The sequence below is a fragment of the Gavialis gangeticus genome, unplaced genomic scaffold (genome assembly GCF_001723915.1).
Source record: "Gavialis gangeticus isolate Ggan-Ray unplaced genomic scaffold, GavGan_comp1, whole genome shotgun sequence".
Taxonomy (NCBI): Eukaryota; Metazoa; Chordata; order Crocodylia; family Gavialidae; genus Gavialis; species Gavialis gangeticus.
In genome coordinates, this window is record NW_017729022.1 from 132,483,109 (window position 1) to 132,503,094 (window position 19,986).

At 41.6% G+C, this 19,986-nt stretch overlaps 2 protein-coding genes across 6 annotated transcripts in view; one reads left to right on the forward strand and one right to left on the reverse strand.

The window, feature by feature from the left end:
• TRMT6 (tRNA methyltransferase 6) overlaps positions 1-16,934 on the reverse strand; it is a 21,982-nt gene extending 5,048 nt beyond the window's left edge. Inside the window, exons 1-8 of the mRNA XM_019516207.1 lie at positions 16,774-16,934; positions 8,898-9,025; positions 8,385-8,494; positions 5,557-5,648; positions 5,385-5,468; positions 4,156-4,280; positions 2,359-2,723; positions 1,862-1,947 (exon numbers count right to left, since the gene is read on the reverse strand). Of these exons, the coding sequence (XP_019371752.1) occupies positions 1,862-1,947; positions 2,359-2,723; positions 4,156-4,280; positions 5,385-5,468; positions 5,557-5,648; positions 8,385-8,494; positions 8,898-9,025; positions 16,774-16,874 (1,091 nt within the window). The 5' untranslated portion in view covers positions 16,875-16,934. The remainder of the gene's footprint in view (positions 1-1,861; positions 1,948-2,358; positions 2,724-4,155; positions 4,281-5,384; positions 5,469-5,556; positions 5,649-8,384; positions 8,495-8,897; positions 9,026-16,773) is intronic.
• A 224-nt stretch (positions 16,935-17,158) lies between these two features.
• Positions 17,159-19,986, forward strand: part of MCM8 (minichromosome maintenance 8 homologous recombination repair factor) — a 39,186-nt gene continuing 36,358 nt past the window's right edge. For 2 of the 5 annotated variants that reach the window (XM_019516202.1, XM_019516206.1), the window contains exons 1-3: positions 17,159-17,261; positions 19,020-19,182; positions 19,365-19,439. In XM_019516202.1, the coding sequence (XP_019371747.1) occupies positions 19,047-19,182; positions 19,365-19,439 (211 nt within the window). In that variant the 5' untranslated portion in view covers positions 17,159-17,261; positions 19,020-19,046. Of the gene's footprint in view, positions 17,267-17,653; positions 17,677-18,879; positions 18,937-19,019; positions 19,183-19,364; positions 19,440-19,986 lie in introns of those variants that run through there. The other 3 variants (XM_019516203.1, XM_019516205.1, XM_019516204.1) reach the window with 3 other exon arrangements.

Below are 19,986 nucleotides of genomic sequence, written 5' to 3' on the forward strand. Positions count from 1 at the left end.
CTCATCCAAATCACTGATGAAGATGTTGAACAGTGCGGGCCCGAGGACCGAGCCCTGAGGAACCCCACTGCCCACGTCCTTCCAAGCTGAGAAGGACCCGTCCACTACCACCCTCTGGGTGCGGCCCTCCAGCCAGGTGGCGACCCATTTGACTGTGTGGGTGTCTACACCACAGCCTCCCATTTTCTTAATGAGAACGGGGTGAGAGACAGTGCCAAAAGCCTTCCGCAAGTCCAGGAAGACTATGTCCACTGCTACCCCTGCATCTAATGATCTGATCATAAAAAGCCACCAGGTGGCTTGGACTGGGAAAGGTTGGGAAACACTGCTTAGTCCCTATTGATCTTTGTATGCGCTGAGGGATATTTATTCGTAAATGCTTAAAAACAATAGCACTAAAAAAACAAAACAAACAACATCCCCCCCATCCCCCGAATTCTCATTCAGTCAGCTTAAAGCACCATCAGCAGACAAGACTGGTACAGTTTTTGGCAAGCAACCAAGAAAACCTTTTTATTGCTTTTGTATTATTCCAATTGTTTTGAAGTTTATTAGCTATGCCTGATCATAAAAAATAGTGTTGAAAGGAACTTTAGTAGGTCATTTAGTTTAACTCCCTGCTCAAAGCAGGACCATCCCCAACTAGATCACTTGATGACAGAATGCAGGCCAATTCCATTACTTTGAGAAAATGCCAAATATTTATTATACTTTGGAATATAAAAAGGTATTAAATCTCTAAGAAACATAGCTGGAAATTATATGCACAAGTTCTGAAATAGAACCAATACATTTACTCATACAAATATCTATACTAGGCAAAAGAACCTTGTTCCCCACAAATTCAGAAAGTGATTAAAAATGACGGAAGCTCATACTAAATTTCCCACCTGCCCAAGTGCAGGCGGGCTAGACCTGATAATCCCATGATGTCCCTTCCAGCCCCTAACATCTATGAATTTATGAATCTCATGATGGTGTGTAAGAGGCACTTAAATATTTTAAATATTCATCAGTGTTTTAGACAGCTTTCCTGAGGATGATTTCTCCAAGCATGAGCATTATGAAAGGCAGGTAGGGCCAACCCCATCCTCCTCCCCTCCCCGCCCCCCAAAAATAATGATTTAACTCTGAAGCTTACTGTCTCTCTCTTTTTGATGTTCAAGTGCTTTCAGCATGAAAAACTTAAGTATCAATATTGTGAAGTTAACAAACAGCCAACACAGCTCAGTTTACTGGAACAAGATGAACAATTCCAAAAGGACTGCATGAAAAATGACCCTCTGCTTGATACATCTATGTAGCATTGACCTTGGAATTCCAGAAGGATATTCTGTGCTAAGTTTGTATATAAATTAGCAGGTGAAAGTAACCAATCATAACAAATATGGATTAAAAGCAGCTAGTGTTTTATATGTATAAAGAGAAATGACAATATCTGAGTGATGTAGCTACAAATTTAGTAACGTGGTTTCTTGTGGGTTTTATTCAGCAAGTTGAAACCCGCAATTTCCATTAAAATTACTTCACGTCAAAACACTACGTATACCTCTTTCTTCCTACAAAGTATATCAATGTGTAGTGAAAATTATTAATTGCAAACTTTTTTGGCTTCGGCAACATCAAGAGACAGTTTGGACCTACCTTCCTTTCCCATCCCTAACAACAACTCATCTCTGGGGCATCTATTTTTCCAAGAGAAGGAAGAAAGACTAAGAGAACACTACATATTAACTAACTGAGCTATTCTACATAAAATCTACACTTTTAGGTAACTTGCATTTCTTCCCAGGAATAAAGAAATCAGTATCCTTCAAAATATCAAAATTAAACATGAATATATAATGCATTACAAACTCACCCATCTGCATTTTTCTCTTTCAACAAAGCAGCAGCTTCTACCAGCTTTTTCCTTCTCTCTTGTTGTTTTCTTTGTTTTTCCCGAATCTTTGAAAACAAGAAAAGCAACAACTCAACACACTGGGATTTACCTAGTACATCAGATAGCTGTTGTGTTTGGATGAAACAAACACGTCACTTTACGCAGCTTTGTAGGTTTGCATTTACAAAGTAATACAGCATTTAAACTGGGGCTTGCAACGGACACCAGAACACTTTTGTTCCAGTGGCTGAGTCAAAGCAGACTTTAAAGATCAAACAGTATTATTTTCCTCTTGCTTTTCTTTCACCCAATTACCGTAGAGTTTAACAGTCCCCCCCGCCTCTTCTCCAAACTATTAAAAACAAACAAAAAATGCAAAACAAAAAAACAGCTAACATTCTGTTCAACCATTTTCAATCCAGCTTGCCTGCATCCAGTCAGTGATTCAAGGGAAAAGTAGAAATAAATTTTCTTACATTTTCTTTATTTCCTTTTTCTTTGCTCTCTTTATTTTCTGTATCCTCAGCAGCAAGGTCCATTGTTTCTTGCTCCTCTGTTTGGTTGCCCTCCATGGCTGCTTCAGTAGTAGATTCTTCTTCTGTTTCCTGTATGGAAGCTGGCTTCTCATCAAGTGACCCATTGCTTTCTTCTTCCGTTGGAATGTTATCCTCAGACTCTGAAGGCAAGGTTTCTATAGAAAATGTCCTAGAGAGAAGACTGTCCACTTTGCTGAGAGGGAATTCATAAAGACTGTTGAAAAAAGATGCTGGAAATCCAAAGCAGCTGGTGGCTGCTCTAACAGGTCCTCCTTGTGGATACATTTGAATAATAGATCCATAACCTACAAACAAGAAATTAAGTTTATATACAATCACTGAAAATCTTCTAACCTTAAGGAAGATAGCCTAACTATGTATTTAGAAATGGGGAAACAGGCTATCTGCTCATAATCTAACCCTTGCACAGTTAAGCCAAGCAGTTCTGATGGCCAGGGAAGACAGAGTGCTTTGCTGCAAGGAAATTAAGTGTTAAAAGCTCAGATGGAATAACACATCCTTTCAAGACTACTGTTAAACAAACCATTAGAATTAACTGTGTATTGCAGCAGAATACGATCAGTTAACAGTAAAAGCAAAACAAAACAAAAAAATCCCCCCCACAAGCACACTGACAGGTGAACGTAAGAAGAGTTAGTTTCAAACAAGTTAAAAAAACATCCTTTGCCTATTTATTATTTCACTTATACTTTGCAAAGGCCTTGGATTAAAACTGGAATCTGATTAATTTAAGGGACACTGAAAACTCCACATATGGTGATACAAAGCCTCCTCATCATCCAAATCCCCCACCCAAAGAAAGCTTAAGGAGTAATTTCAAAATTATTTTCTCTCATTTGTTTTGTTTCAAATAACCCAATTTTCCCAAAGTTGGTGGTACAGATGACTGAAACAAAGCTTCAAAGTCACACTATTCAAATATGAAAGATACAGCCAACACAAGGGATCCTTGGGAGGTAAGACATCATGCCCTACTTGGTGACTTTCCAAAATTATGTTGAGGATAATCTACAGTAAACAAAGCCCCCTGAACTGCATTTACTTATACCTCTGTTATGCCCCAAGGCACATATAATGAAGTGCAAGCTACCAGCTAAGATCTTTTGAGCTCTGCTATAAATGGAGAGCAATGAAGCAGCAAGGTGAAAGAAAGGAACTTTTCTGAACAGCAATGGCATGCCTGGGGCAGGAAAAGCAAATGATGCTAAGGATGTGTCAGCAGCAACAGTAGCAGCAGTGGAATCATTTTCACGCTAATGGGTGCTGCAAATCATCTGACAAAGTGTTTATCACATATAGGCCCCTGGTCACTTGCGTGCACACTGCATTTAACTATCACCCCCTCTGTAGTGCTAATATCCTTAACTAACAGTGGACTCATCTTACAACAGACACGTGTAATAGGGGCACGTGTAGACACCGAGATGTTTACTATTAGGGCACAGAAAACAAAACTCCACAGCAGGGTAGTCTTATAAAATACAAGATTGCTCTGACCAGGCTCCATGTACTGTGCACAAATAAAGTCTGGAGCAATATGCTCTGACATTTTTTGTTCCCAGGAGCACCTGGGAGCAAAAAACACTGGCACAATAAGCTCCGGAGTTTATACATTTGCATTAGTTGTATATGTAGACATGCCCACTGCAAAAAAAATTACTGCTCCTAGTTAAAGCAAACCTTAATTTTGTTCATCAGGGTACCTGTGCTACTTACCTCCCATGCGCTCCATTACTGCCCCCAGCACCAGCCCCGCACAGGTTTCCATCACAATCATTTTGTTGCCAGCGCGGATATTTCCCAAAGTCAGCATCTGAGCCAGAGTGTCATATCGCAAATGGCTAGAAAACAAATTGTTTACTTTCTGTGACAAACACCTTTTAGATTTAGAAGCATTATCTTTAGTGTTGTCAAATCACTGAGTGGCAGGTAAAAAAAAAAAAGAACTGCTGAGAAACTAAATAATCAATGGTATTGAGGGTTGGTGCAGCAGTGTATCCTTAAAAGGAACACTGAAAACAAATCTATTACACAATTACAAGTGATGAAGAAGAGTGTAACAAGGGAAAGAGAAAAGCACTGATCTGACACCATCCAAACCAAGACTAATCTCCAGTGTGACATGTTAGAGTCATTTCCTCATAGTTAAGTGCCCATAAAAGCAGCTTTATTCCTAATCACACACACTTTGTTATTTATCTTACAGTAGGCACCTCATAGCCCTGAGGAGGGATCAAGACCTCACTGTGACAATGTTGTACAGTTGCAGGAAGTTAACCATGCCCTCAGAAGAACTTACAACAATTAAAAGGTTGATAAAAACAAGGGAGGGAGAATGGGGGAACAGAGTTAAAGCCATGGTAAGCAATGTAATTTTGCAGCTATTTTATCTGAGTTATAAAACAATGAATAAATCAGTCCAGGTTGCAAAAAAAATATGCACCATTAGTTAAATTTTTGCATACTATAATTATGAAACATTTTCATTTGAGTAACAGTAATTTTAACATTTAGAAGGCGTTAAGATAATTCCGCTTTTTTAATTTGAAAAAAATGAACACAATTTTCACATTTTTTCTTCCTGTTTCTGGTAAGGGCCTCTTTTTTTTCAGTTACGGTCCCAAGATATAGAGAAAATATACTATTTGGCCAAAAAGTTGTAACTGGCAGGAGGACAACAGAATGTGTTGTTTGGCAGTGGCTGTCAAGCTGACAAGTTAAAACTAGTCTCATATGCAGGAAGTGTTTTATTCTACTTACTACTCCATAAGGATATTAGTTTATATTTTTCCCCATACCTCCCAACTTAGGAATTTTCTGTAGCAGGTATAAAAAAAAAAATCATGTTTCACACCCCAGTTATAAACACAGCATCTTCCTGTTACATTTTGAAATAAAAACACTAAAAGAAAAAACAAAACAAAACAAAACAAAAAAAAGCTTACTTGATTTTTCCTGGTTCCCTTGCATAATACATTGTTGAAAGAATACGGGTAGATGGCTTTACAATTGTAATAACTGCTTCATACCTTTAAGTAAAACATAGAAATATTCTTATTTAGAGCAAAAATGTTAGAGTCATTAGGCCTTGCCCCCTTTTTATACCTTAAGACTTACTTTTTCTTCTTTTTCTTTATGTACTTATCTTGGGCAAATTCTGTCTTGTCTCGGAATGTTGTACTGTTCTCTATTAACTGTTGAACTATTTCCTTGAAAGAGAGAGATTGAAAGTTATTTTTATTAAAGCTTGCATCCAGCTGATTCTCCATTTTATTTCCCATTAAATATATATTTTATGTAACATTTAGTATGTTCTTGCCATTAACAGAAATGGAAGTTAGGATCAATTCCTGCTGGTCAAGGGGGCAAATGAGACATCACTTTCTGTCTATAATGCTGTTTCATTGCATATGTGAATTAAAGATACAACACAAATAAAGAATAAGACATTCTTTCCAGAATACCAACTTAAAAAAAACCCCTCATATTCTGAGAAAACTGCTTCTTGGAATGGGAAGTCTCTTTTCAGGGCATGTGTGTCTAAGACCATGTCACCCCAATCTTAAGATGTGGCTCTGTAATATAAGTGAAAATGAATTGCTGTTAACTCCACCACTTAAGAGCATCATCACTGATTTAGGTAAAAAACTTATTAGATTTTCACTTTGTTTGCTTGGGCATTTGACAACGTTGTCAATAGACAGCATCACAGTGTTCCGCTGTATGACTGTATGGTTTCCTATTGTTAAGAATTTCATTAAAAAGTACAAAGAGAAAAATACTCAACCCCTCTTCCTATTATATATTTTACAAACACTAATAGAACATGTGTTGTATCTGAATCTACTTCTGTTTTCCAACCAGTGACATAGATTTTAGTAATAATGCAATTTTGGAAGAGAGGAACAGTGGTTTAAAGACCAGTTTAAGTAGCTCATGCAATTCTTTCCAGAATTAAACAACCTATTCCACAGCTCCTTATCCCATTCCTGTGCCATTCCTCCTCAATTCCCTGTGCCTTTTTCCCCAGTCTCTTTGCCAAGCCTGCTTCATTTCTCCTCCTGCTCCTTGACCCCAAGTTCAAGTTCATGGACTCAGCATGGCTCATAGCAGCTCAAAACTGCAGTAATAGGGAAGCCCTGCTCAGCCCCAGGCTGCAATGTGCCCATGGATTGAATTTAACAAAGAAAGACTTTAGCTGCAAAATCTAGAAATCTCTAGTATACGTAAACTGCAATTTTTCAAGGTTTAAGACAGTCAAAACTGGGCAATTTCATACTGGGAAGGCCATACATCCCTTATTCAAAGGCCAAACCCAGACCAAATTTCAGATGGGTGCTCCCAAAACTGGTGGTACAAGAGTCTATCAAGAAAGGGATCAACTTTTTTTTTTTTTTAAACACTTTAAAATGATACATTTTTCCCTAGCCCTGTTCTTTAGAACGGCTCACCTTTTCCCATAACATTCAGTCTGAGGCATACACCTTGCATGGAAAGTTTCAGACCAAAAGGTTAAAAATTAGCTGTTATAAGCAACCCATGACAGGATTTTGACAAGAGATTTTATAACAGTCTTTTATAATGAACAATCATTAATAGGCAGTGCTACCAAGCTTCCTAGGCTTGGCGAGATATGCAGAAGGAGCTGTGCCCCTAATTGGGCATCTAAATGACAGGGTTAGATCTGCACAAGTGCTCAGTACTTGGTGGCTTCAGCTGAAAACGAGAGAAGCTGCCAGGTACAGACACGTCAATGAAATGCTAACATGGAGCTACGCTTTTCTGCAAATCTGTTCATAACGGTAGGTGGTGATCATTTTCCAAAGTCTGACTCTATTCCTTCCCTTCTTTACTGTGATTCAATGAAATTATGCCTAGAACATGTTTCTCAAAAATACAAGTTCACATTCATGAATTGTGCCTACTGATGCTAACACCCCAGCCCAAAAGGAATTCTGTAGCTGCACTTCAGAAAGCAGAGTTACTAAAATGAAGGAGATTTTTATTAGGTAGATTAAAAATATGGCACACATGGCACAGACATGCTGCTGACATACTGGAAGGCAATTTTCTACCCCTGAAATGTCTTCTGTCTTGATGTGTCAGAAGTTATAAAAGGTCTCACACTGACTACCACATTTTAGGAAGTGAGAAAACCAAAAATCAAAACACTGGGAACAGTGCAGAAGAGAATTCTAATTTCCTCAGCTCCATCTGTTAGGAGGCAGGCAGGAAAGCAGGACAACAGCAGTAACCAAGAGGAAGACAGAGGGGTCTTGCAAAGAGAAATAGGAAGGTCATTTGACACAGCAATGAGCTCTTTTAGCCTCTAAACTTTATATAAATATAAAGATGACAGATTACTGAGTAAAAATACAGTCCTCATTTCTTGCTAACAGCATGGTGATGATGAAGACTTCTCTAAGAATGAAAAATTAAGAATGTTTCATTTTAATATTTTTGGTGTCTAAATGCATAAAAGAAGATTCAATTACATTCCAGGTACCACAAAAAATGTGAATACTAGGCGTTTATGTTCATATCTGTCTGTTTTCAAGACTGTAACACTCTCCTGTACCTCTTACCATTATATCGTGTTATCTTTAATATGTTTGCAAGGTGCAAATGTCACGTAGTCTAATTTAAATAAAAACTTTAGCTGAATGAAAATTCTATGTAGGTTATTATATAAATGTTAACAATGCCTACACTATTGTTCCTTAGCTCTGTCTGCAGTTTCAAATGCTGTAAGTACAACTGTCAATTAAAAAAAAAAAAACAAAAAAAACCTTGAAAATATATTGTCTTTGTAAAGGCCCATTCTGAGAAAACACGTGGCAAATCCTTTGAACAGAAGCTATAAAGTTTATACAATTAAAAAATAATTCTGGCTCATAAACAAACATCAGGGTAGCACAGAAATGACACCAAAACCTTAATGTTACCTGTCCTTTAATACCCTTGTCCTTCAAAGCCTTTATGTCATCATGTGTCAGTTTTTGAGATTTTCCATCGTCAACTATGTTACGATTATCTGTACCTGCTTCTTTAGTTTCTAAAGAAAAAGGATATAGATTTGAAATATAATCTAACTCTAGCTCAGGAAAAATGTATGGTTTTAGTTTTATAGAAATCAGATCTAAGGATGAAACCCACGGGCTTAGTGGTTTTGGACAAAATTGCCTAAGCAGTTAAATAACATAATGAAGACCTTTGTATGTTTTTACTCATGTTAAAGCTTGTTATCCTACATGAATATCAAAAATCTTTCATAACCTTTCAAAGAGTTAATGAAATTTTAGCATAGCAAAACAAAACATTCACTTTTATGACAGACAAGAAACAGCTATTATAAATTGACAAAATTAGCAGAAAAAAAATTGCCATATATCTTAGGTCTGAGAAGGAAAGTTTAATTGGCACTATTTTTTTCTTCACAGGCTGATCCCCTCAAGTACCTGTGGTAGGCTCTTCAATTTCTTTCTTTGGCTGAAGGCTGCCACCACTTGTTACTTCAAATGTAGTTCCATAAATATGTCCAATGGCATTATCCAGATAGAACCACTGCTTCTCAAAAATAACTTTTCTGAAAGAAATTAAAAAATTAAAAATAATGCTTTCCATATCAGTTCCTCCAAGAGACTAGGAAATAAATATATCAAGTTTATAAATAAAACAGGATGAAGCCCAAATTCAACATCCTTGTGGAAATCCTTGAAATAAAAACTTAAGTGCAGTTAATATAGCAAGAGGCAAGAATTTTTTGGGTGTTAACTTATTTATTGCACTAACTACGTGGTTGGAATAAAGTCAGAATGCAAGGTGTTCCTCATCAGGTTCCATCATCAAGGCTAAGTACAGACAGTCAAAAAGCCTGAGGCTGAATTGATTCAATCTTTGCAGGTTAGTCTAAGCTGTGTAGATTGAACCGATAAGCAAAGAAACAGACATTCACTTTTGATTCTGGTAAGGCAGTCACATGCCTGCAATGGCCCAGACCAGAAGCCGCAGGACACTAGAGCACAGCTCCCTGCTCAAGTGGAGCAGACAGCTTGGGCCAAGGCTAGCCTGCCCACCCTGTGAGGTACGGTATTTGCAGTGGAGGTACAAAGCATTCTGGGATGCTGGGGGACTGTGAGTTAACTTGAATCTGGAGGGGATCTGGGACAGAAGTTCAATAAACTAATTTAACCAAAATCAGTTAAGTCTGATATTATATCCATCCACGTTTATCTTAAAAAATTCTCAGCAATTTTGAAAGCAGTTTATATGCACTGAACTTCTGTTGTGTTACAGATTTGAACTGGTTCCAGATCACTTATACTGGTTTGTATGTACTTTCTGTCCCTAGCCCAAGAGCATGCCTTGTATTTGAAAGCTTGTATAACTGTATCCCTATCATGCAGTTGGTCCAGTAAAAGTTATCACCTCAAAAATGCCTCATCTCTCACATAGTTCCCAGACCATCATGGCTACATCAGTCCAACACTATGTGAACATGGTCAATGATAAAGCACTTCATTATTTTTTAAACTGTTCACACGTTCATTCTGAGATGAAACTGACTAGGAATGGAATGAAGCTGAAGGACCAGGAAAACAGATCCAAAAGAAAGAAAACAGGCATTTTTTAGCTGAAAGATGTATTGTGCCCTTGAAACACACTGGTTGCCAGCACAGCTAGATGTAGTTCTGAAAGTCTTGAGTTAGGTTTTGGAAAAAAATATTGGTTTAAAAGCGTCAGTGAGACAGCCAAAGAAGGAACACGGCTGAAATATGTTGTGTGAGGGAATGCTGCTCAGAAAGGCATGCAGTAAGATGAGTGGAAACTTGAAATATGCAAATTCTACAAATCTTTGAAAGCATGAATGATGTGCATCCCCATGGTGACCGCCTGCAGGTGGTGGCAGCAGTGGTGTGGCGGTGGGGAGCTCCTGCAGGCAGCCACAACAGTGTTGGTAGCGGGGGGAGGGTGAGTGGTGACCACCCTCAGGTGCCACCAGCAGCATCAGCAGTGCTTTTTTCAGGGGGTGCACCATCAATTTTAGGGGGTGCACGTGCACCCTCTACGTGTTGCCAATGTTTGAAAGGATATTTTCCAAAGACTTGGATAAAAAAGGTCTAAAGCTAGGGTGTCAAATTCATCCAACTCCACAGAGCCAGAGGGGCACAGAGCCAGTGTGCAGGCTGGACTGGGCCCGCAGACTAGCCTCACATGCTAGAGCCAATCCATAGGGCTGGGCTGGGCTGTGGTGTCGCATGTAGCACACATGCTCATTTCAGCTGTATGCATAGCATGCTGCACTGCTGGCACTGGCCTGGTTCACAGCATGTGGGGCTCGTCTGTGGACCTAATTCAGATTGGCCCTGGATGCAGTGTGCAGAGCTGGTCCAGCATGAGCCTTAGACTGCTTATGTGCAGCACATGCCAGATGGGCTCCACATGCTGCATGCAGCATACAGGGCTGGGGCCAGTATGTGCTGCATACAATGCACATGTGTGTCTGGTTCTGGGCATGTGTTCATGCATCTGTTCTCTGTGTGTGTTTGCATGTGTGTCTGGTTCTCTGTGCACACATGGTTGTGTATGTGTGTATGGTTCTCTCTCCTCCCCTTTTTTCTTTCTCTTCTCTTTTTCTCTTTCCCTCTTCTATCTCACCCAGTACAACATGCTCAATAAAAAAAGAATATCCAACCACAAAGGTAGTATATGGTAGTATATGAAATTTTATTTATTGTCACCAGGTTAAGAATTTTTAGAAAACCCAGTATTTACTGTAAAAAAGCAACATTTATGATTATTAACAATATTAATATGTAGTGTGTCCCAGCATGTACCTCCACCCTGGTTTTGTTTTTCTGGTATGCCGACACTCCAGCACCTACCAGGTAGACATTGCATTTTTTTCAGTACTCCGGCCAAAAAGTTTTCCTGCCCCTGCTCCGAGTGAGCTATCCCCTATTCAGTATCCTCCCTGGCATATCCACCTTTACTGGTTTAGAGATTAGAGGAAACATCTCCAACCATTCCATTCAATAGTCATTAACAGATCTATCCTCCATGAATTTATCCAGTCCAGAACTTTAAAACTGTCTGCTATGAATTTCAGCAGGTGCCCCCTAGTTCTAGTATTCAACTAGTATAATTTATTACTTAAAAGTCACACAAAAATAGAGGCTTACTAATCCAAGCAAATTTACCTGTCTATTTTTCTCAAGTGTTAATGGGGGTGGGGATGGGATGGGACTAACAATGCTTTACTTGTTCATCTTAAACACTTGTGTACCCAAGGGGAACAGGCAATTAGAATTTTGCAAGGCTGGTTAAATGTTAAAAAGGCTTGACATAACTTAAAAGAAAGGGAAGTTAATATAAATACCTGCTTGCGTGCCTTTAGACTTCTTGGTAATGATCACCTAAACAGAATCTCTAAGCCTAAAGTGTCAGATTTCTCTTTGAATTTCCTCACTTACATCATAAAAAACCATAAAGTTTAATACCAAAGTTATTTAATCTTCCATAGCAATATTTATTCTTCTAAGCTCTTGAGTTTTCATTTATAGCCAGCATTTGGAGGAAAGGCTTCTGGAAATTGAATCTAAAGTCTAGGGACTTTGGAGATTTAATGAAAGATTTTAATAACTGTGTTGTGTAACGGCAAGATTATTTTTGAGTTCAAGCTTCCTGACAAGTCTACAGAACACTGACCATAGCCTCCCAAGTCTGCTCTAGAGGGGGTAGGTTGGAGCACTGATTAGTGATGGGTTTAAACTTTCCTAGTATAGTACAAGTTCAGCAGTCTCCCACTGGTCAGGTACTTCATCAAACACTTAAGCTTGAAGATGCTGGTCTTTCTTTACTCAAATTCTTTGATATCGATTAATGCTGCCCTCTAACATACGCAACACCACAGCATCCCCTGCTAGAATGGCAGGAGTCCAGAACATGTACATTTGCTGCCTCTGCTCTGAGGAGCTGGCACTGCCCACTACTCCATCTGCTCCATAAAGTGAACAACTTGACCCACACAAAGATGTCTATACATCATAGTAAAAGGAGCTGGCCTCCTCATGCCACCTGGAAAACAGTGAAAGCAGGAAAGCTCTCTCCGCATCGTTAGGATGATGTCACTGTATCTTCTTTAAAACATCCTCAGAAGGAAAGAGGAGTTGATGCTTCCTAATATAAACTGTTTTCTTGAGTGGAATTCAGCTCTCATCCTCAGCAACTTTACATATATATATTAGGCAGGAAGTGAAAACAAAGGAATTCTAAGATCCCTCTGTACCCAAGAATATGTCTTCATAAAAATGTAGCTGTAAGACCTCTGCCTTGGATTCTCTGCAAAAAAGCAACAGGTAGAATGTGTTCCTCTGTCCTGGCTGCCACAGCAGTCCAGAGAGGCTGTAGCAGCTGAATTTCTATCAGAGCAATCCCTGAGGCTACTCCTTCTTTCTGCAATGGTGTCCCTAAGCAATCGCATGGCCTCCTTATTCTTGGTTATTGCCCCAAGTTCAGCATCAGAGCCAGGATGAACTGGTCTGCCTATCTCAGATTCAGCAGTTTGCTGCCAATTTATATTAAGAACATTCACAGTTTACAACCACCAAGAGAAACTTTAAAAAAAAAAGTTATGAGTTGGCATCTGCAGAAATCAATTAGAGTTGCTGACAACAAAATTATACTGTGTCAATTACTATGGTTTTAATAAATATTTTAAAATCCTCAGCAACTTATTACAGGACTTTTGCATACGAGAGACTTAAATTGTGATTTGGGTGAGGCTAGGCAGGCCACCCGCAGCTGTCAGGGGGAAACAGAATGCAGGAGCTCAGCCTGCTGACTAGGAAGCATTTAGTGTGACAAGAGAAGACAGGCAGTGCCAAACGTGAAGCCCGCTGGCTGAGTGCTCTTCTCTGCCCTAGCTGAACTATAGTGTACGTGACAATTGCTCTCAAAGGCTTTCACCCTGTGGCCTGGCTCTGAAAATGCAGGCAGAACCTGAGAAGTGGGGCTCAGAAAACCTCCCCTCCATGGTGAGTGGTGTGTGTTTAAAGGTCCTGCTACACACATGTTCAACTGAAAGCTGCATAGAAACCAGCTATAGAGCTGGTACACCTTTTCCAGCACTAACTTGATAGCTGGTTGGCTCTTCTTAGAGCTGGAGTTATTTTTATCATGCAATAATTACTTTGCACAAGTGGCTGGTCTAAATTGCTTGTGCAATTCACCAGTTAAGTGTGTGATAATTACTTTGCATTACTGGCCAGTCATACTTTACATGTGCAGCTGGTTTAAATGCATTATGCCAGAGGTTTTCAACCTTTTTAAAGAGGTGTACCCCTTCTGGTGGTGGTGGCCACACACAGAGTTGGGGGGAGGGGGGGCCGGGGGAGTGGGAAGACTTGCACACGGTGCCACTGCCACCACACATTAGGCAGTATTGCGGGGTAGTGGCTGGTGGTGCTCTGTCCCTGCCCACCCGCGCATACCCCTAGGACCTTTCCAAGTACCACTAGGAGTACGCGTACCCCCAACTGACAACCCCTGTACTATACGATTAACCAGGTATTTGTGTAACATATGTAAAGTGTGGCAGGAGCCCTAAGGCACCTAATTTTTTTAGATGGTTTCCCAGGGTGCAAAGATAATGTTTAAGCCCAAATCAACCATGTAAAGCAGGGCTGTCAAACACAGAGTCCGTGGGCTGGGTTCAGCCCCTGGAACCCTCCTGTCTGGCCTGGCAGGATTCTGGCAGTTGGGGGCAGGCAGCCTGTTGCAGGAGTTGGGGCCTTTGGCCTCCAATGGACATGTTTATTAGCACCCCCCTCCCCACCCTCCGGACTCGTGCTGCTGCCTGAACATGGCTCCATGCTACCACTCAGCCCCAGCTCTATGGCATTTGGGGCTGGCCCCGCAGATCTGGCTCAGAGCCTGGGGTGGGTTTGATGCCTCTTATACAAGTCTATATATGGCATGTTAGAATCTGCATTAAAAATCTCAGTCAAATCCTGAATCGGTCTCCCTTACATTTTGCTGGTGGTTATTGGTCCAGTTCAACCAAGTGATCAATTAGTGAGTCAGACCCTCTGCAAGGCTACAACTCGGCTCACGCTTTCACTGAAACAGTTTTTGCAGTTAGGTTTTACTCTCCTGCTGGCCTACTGCAATTGTAAACAACTGTGTAGATCTGCCATCTATATCTATTTAGATCCATCTCTGTGCATAGATATTTCTATCTACGTAGATTATCATATTACAACAACTGCCGGTATCCTGGAGGACTACTGTCAGGCCAAATGGGAGGGTTCCAGGGGCTGAACCCAGCCCACAGGCCATTTTTAACAGCTCCCCTTTATATGGTTGACTTGGTTGATTTTTATCCACCCTGTAATGCTCTAAGCCATTTAAAAATAAACAAACAAACATGTAAATAAATAGTTGGATTTTTTTTTAATTGGATTTTTAAAAACAATCAAAAAACCAGATTTTTTAAAAAATGGATTTAAAAAGTTAAAATTAGATTAAAAAAAAAAATCAAGAATTGGATTTTTTTTCTTTACATCAGATTTTTTAGTGAAACGTATTTTGTTTTTCCAAGATGCTTTTAAAAAAAATACACCTATATAAAGATAGTTTTAATTTAAGATATGTTAAAGCTCAAAGATATCATGGAATAAGGATTATAACGTCTAACTATATACTATTTGAGGCAATATATTCAATTTTTTAGAAGTTTTATAAATAGGTCATAACAGGCCATTAAATGCCCAATCTTATGGGGTTCTCAGAGGGTCCTTTATAAAGATTAAAGAAAACTGCTCTACCCAATGGGACGCAGTGCTCAGTTTAGTACAGGGTTTCTCAACCCGTGGGTCACAACCCAAAAGTAGGTCACAAGAACATATGAAAGGGTCGCGAACAAAACTTTAAAAATGGATTCTACTTTAAAGGAGAAAAATGTGAGAAACCGTGGCTTTTCCCCTGCAGGCTGGCACAGTTTCAGCCTGTGACGGGCTGCCTGGGCCCCACCCATACATGTAGGGTGGCCATCAGAGGACATTCCACTTTTCTGCTATACTCCTCTATTGATGCAAAACTGGATGCTTTTATGTCCTCTATAAAATAGAGGTTTTGTATCAGTAGAGAACAGAGGTCAACCAGACTGCCCTCTATGATGGCCACCCTACACACACCCATGCCTGTCCCATACACTGGGGCTGGGGGCCAGTGGGTCAGGACAGAGCACTGTGTGGGGACTAGCCATCAACATTTACAAATGGATCCTGGTACAAAAAACTGAGAACCACTGGTCTAGAAGATCCCATTATGCATCTCTGTGATGCTTAGTTTCAGTTCTCAAACTGGATTTCTGTCTCCAGAAAGAACATCCTTGTTAACAGCAGTGTATGGAGATGAGAGAGAACAGATGTGATTACCCACCCACCTGCCCGCCCTATTGTCTCTCTGAAAGTTTGTGTGCACAGTCAAGCCCTTGCCTCTCTCTAAAAGGGCAAAGAAATTAAATGACCAGAGGCTTGTTGAGGTGGAGTAGATCTGGGCAAGGAGGTGGTGCCTGGAGATAAATGCAAGGAGGGAGGGGGCAGCAGAACCAGAAGAGAAACATCTTGAGAAGAATATTCCAGAATATTCAAGAAGTTTTGAATATACTTGCGTTTCTGAGGATAGCCTCCCGTTGATTTAATGAGGGAGTGGTATGGTAGAAGGGAAAAACCTGCATGGCAGCAGGCTTGCCAGGCCATAAGAGAGACCCTGTTTGGAAATACTTCAGTGACGTTTATATCAAACAACCAGAACGTACTTTTTGTAGAAAACGATTACATCCAGGCTTCCCAACCAACTACTTATATTGGGATTTAAACCAAATGCACCCTGGAGCATTATCCAATAATGTTTAAAAGGACAGCTCTCCCCTCCTTCCGGATGAGGTGGGGGCAGGCGCTGCCCCTCCCCAGGGCCCACATTTTCTATGCTTCTATGGCACACAAGGCTGGGGGAGTAGGCGAAGCACACCCCTAGCCCAGACCATGCCCACACAGACTCCTCCAGGGGGAGGCAGGGGCTTCCAAGTGGGGGCGAGGAAGGACCACAAGGATGGACTGGGCCACACCTGATTGGTGGGCGGGCGCGACCACTGGAAACTGTTGGGAGGGAGGAGGCCCCGCCCACCACCACACCTGATTAGTGGGCGGGGCAGGGCCGTTAAAGACGCACTCGGGGAAAAAGCCCTGGCCCCCGGCACAGCGCAGGGCGAGGGCCCTGGCAAATGCTGCCTCGTGGGCGGCGGGACAGGCTCGGATCCCCCGCGCTCACCTCCGCTTCAGGATCGGCACCGCCTTGAAGACCTCGCCTCGCTTGAGCACGGCGCAGTCTCCCTCTCGGATGCGGGCACCCGGCCCCGTGCTCTCCTCCATGACCCGAGCGGCTGCCGGCTGCTAGCACCGAACAGACCCTCGTGCTCCTTCCGGCCAGCGCCCGCACCGCGCAAACGCCGACAACCTCCCGGCGAGCTCCCATTGGCTGGAAGGGAGGCCCGCACTGCGCAGGCGTACCCCCGAGAAGCCCTACTGGGGGGTAGGGGGTAGTGTCACGTGACAGACAGTGGGCAAAGCGAGCCGCCTCTCCCCCGCACTCCCTCGGCGCCGGCCAATGAACATGAGAGGAGAGTCGCCTTGCGCCCATAGCAACGTGCGGGGGGCGGGACGCCGCTGCAAACCGACCCTGTGATTGGTGCGGGTACCGGAAGCGGAAATTGTGGCCACCCGGCGCCAAAATAGAACGGTGGTGGTGGAACCGCTCAGGTGAGGCGGGGGCGCTTGTAGTCTCCGTGCCCGTCCGTTACGGAAGGGGCGTTGGGGGCGGGGCAGGCAGCAGCGCCCGTGGCCCGGGCCAGGAAAGTGCGCAGCTGGGATTCACACGAGAAACTCGGAGGTTGTGCGCAGGAGCCCGTAGGGTTAGAAGCAGTGGTCTGTCTGTCTGGCGTCGCCTCCGCACTTCACCCGGGGAGCAGGGCTAGGCAGAGTCCAGAGTGAGGGCTGCCTCATTCCGCCTGGGATGAAGTGCACTTGCCCTCCCGAGAGCTTGTGATGGCGGTATCTCCCTTTATGGGTAGAGCTGTCATCTATGGACAGAGATAGATCTATAGGTATCTAGGTCTACATAGGTATATAGGTAGATCTGGCCTCTTTATCCATATAACTCTATCTCTATACCTAGGTAGGTCTTCCTATGCCTAGATAGGGCTCTCGTGTATCTATTTAGATCTATGTATATGTAGTCTGTTTATGTAGAGCTGCCATCTATATGTAGATCTGTCTCTATGTGTAGATCTCTAAGTAGATCTATCGTCTATATCAGTGGTCTCCAAACTTTTTTGATTGCACACCCCATCAGTAAAAAAATTTTAAGCACGCACCCCCAATATATGTATATTTATATAAATATACATATAAATAGAAGTTCTAATATTTTCTTCCTGCACCCCAGTGGATCGTCTTGCACACCCCCTGGGGTGCGTGCACCCCACTTTGGAGACCACTGGTCTATATGATTGTAGATACATACCCATAAATGTCTATATCCATAGATGTCTATATCTGTGTAGAGCTATCATCTGTGTCTTTGTAGAGCTGTCTCTATCTGTAGACGTTGGTATCTTTGTAGAGCTATCATGTATGTCCATGTAGAGCTATCTCTGTCTGTAGACATCGATATCTATATGCGTATATGTAATCTGGTTTTGTTAGTCTGTAAAGGAATGTGTCTACCCTGCCTTCTGAAAGTTTTCCAAGCGGGAACTCGAGTCTCCAATAGTCAAAAGCCACTGCTCTGTCATGACGTGAAAGGGTGCTGCAGCAGGCTGGCTTTGAAATGATTTATCTGGAGTTCCCATTTTCCTTAAATGGCAGATCATTTTTAGTTGTTGCCTTGCTGCCATTTGCACCATTCTCTCCACATTTGTTGAGGGACACACAAGATGTGTGAAAGACTTCTGAAAGACATGTCATCTTCTAATGAATCATGGCAGGAGCAGAGTAGTAGGGAAGAGGAGAGCAGTGACTTCCATTTTCTCAAAGTGGGGTAGCTCTTAGACATGTGGGAAATGATGCTTTAGTATTAGCTCTTCCATCCCCTCAGGAGAAAGCTAAACAGCCAATATGGGCAGGCCCTGTCATAGTGCAGGTCACATGCAGACTTGGAGAGATTCTGACTCCAGGCTGACCCTTCTAGTCTGTGGTACAAATGAGAGGCATGTTTTGGGCCTGCAGTCCTCAATTGCTATAAGCAGGTTGGGCAGCCCTCCAAAATCTCATTGTGTTTACCAGACTAAAACCTCTTTCCCTCTCTGACAGTGCAGGCAGTCATGGTACTCCCACCCCCTCTTCTTTAGAGGAGTAAGGATCTTGACTTCTTTTTCCACAAGTGAAATGATCCTGATTTTGTTCTTTTAATGCGACAGTTGGCTAAAGAAACCAGGTAATATAGTTCTTTATGTATGTATATATATGTATGTATATAACTCTCCATTAACAATCTTTTCCTTTTCTTTTAACCCACAGTTTGCCAATTCATTTATATGGCGTGAGATGAGCAGTGAATCCAGAGGAAGAGCGTATGGACGAGGAAGAGGCTTTCAAAGCTGGCGAGGAGGAGGAGGATGGCGAGGCAGAGGAAGAGGACAAAAAGGAGACTGGAAGGGAAATGCTGGGAAGGCTGAGTCTGGTGAGTTAATTTTACTCTTATGTTGCGATAAGCAGAGTATTTTTCAGACAGTGCCTATCCATGTACTATTGTGTGCAACAGCTGCAGCTCTTTGCTTACTAGTCTTCTACAGTAATGCAGAATAGTCTGAGGTACTGCTATACCTATACTGCTCTAGCTAAACTTACTTTAATACTTTTCAGCCCAGCCTCGATTAATTCAGTCAACATTAGACCCAGTTACTCCATACAAAGGGTGGAAGCTGTATTTCTCTGAAGGTATGGATTTTTCATTCATTTTCTATAGGAAATGATTTCTGTTTATTTTCCTGGAGTTGAGTAAATAGCAAATAGATTAGAAAAATAATTCTCAAACTTTTTACATCAACAAGTCTCTTTTAATCCTCAGCATTCCTTCCAAGGCATCATGCACTTGTACCCTCAGACTTGTAATTGAAAACTCTATATGCGCATGTGTGGGGCTGGTGCAATGTGTACACCAGCTGTAAACCATTTACTATATCTTTGTTAACTGCTGATGGGTGGGCTGCAAATCACAACTGGGAAACCAGTGGACTAGAAAGTTGAAAAAATGAATGACTTCATAGTTCATTCATAAACCCTTCTAATAACCCAAGGTGCAATAAAGGAAAATATGAATTAAACATAAAAATAATTTGATCCTTTAAAAAAATGGAGGACCACCGAAAGAAACTCCTCTCCCTTTCTGTTCTTTCTTCCCCTTTATTTTGTCCTTTGACTGGACCTCTAGTTACTATGAAGTACTTTTTGGAATTTTCCTTTGAACCAGTGACATATGTCAGGT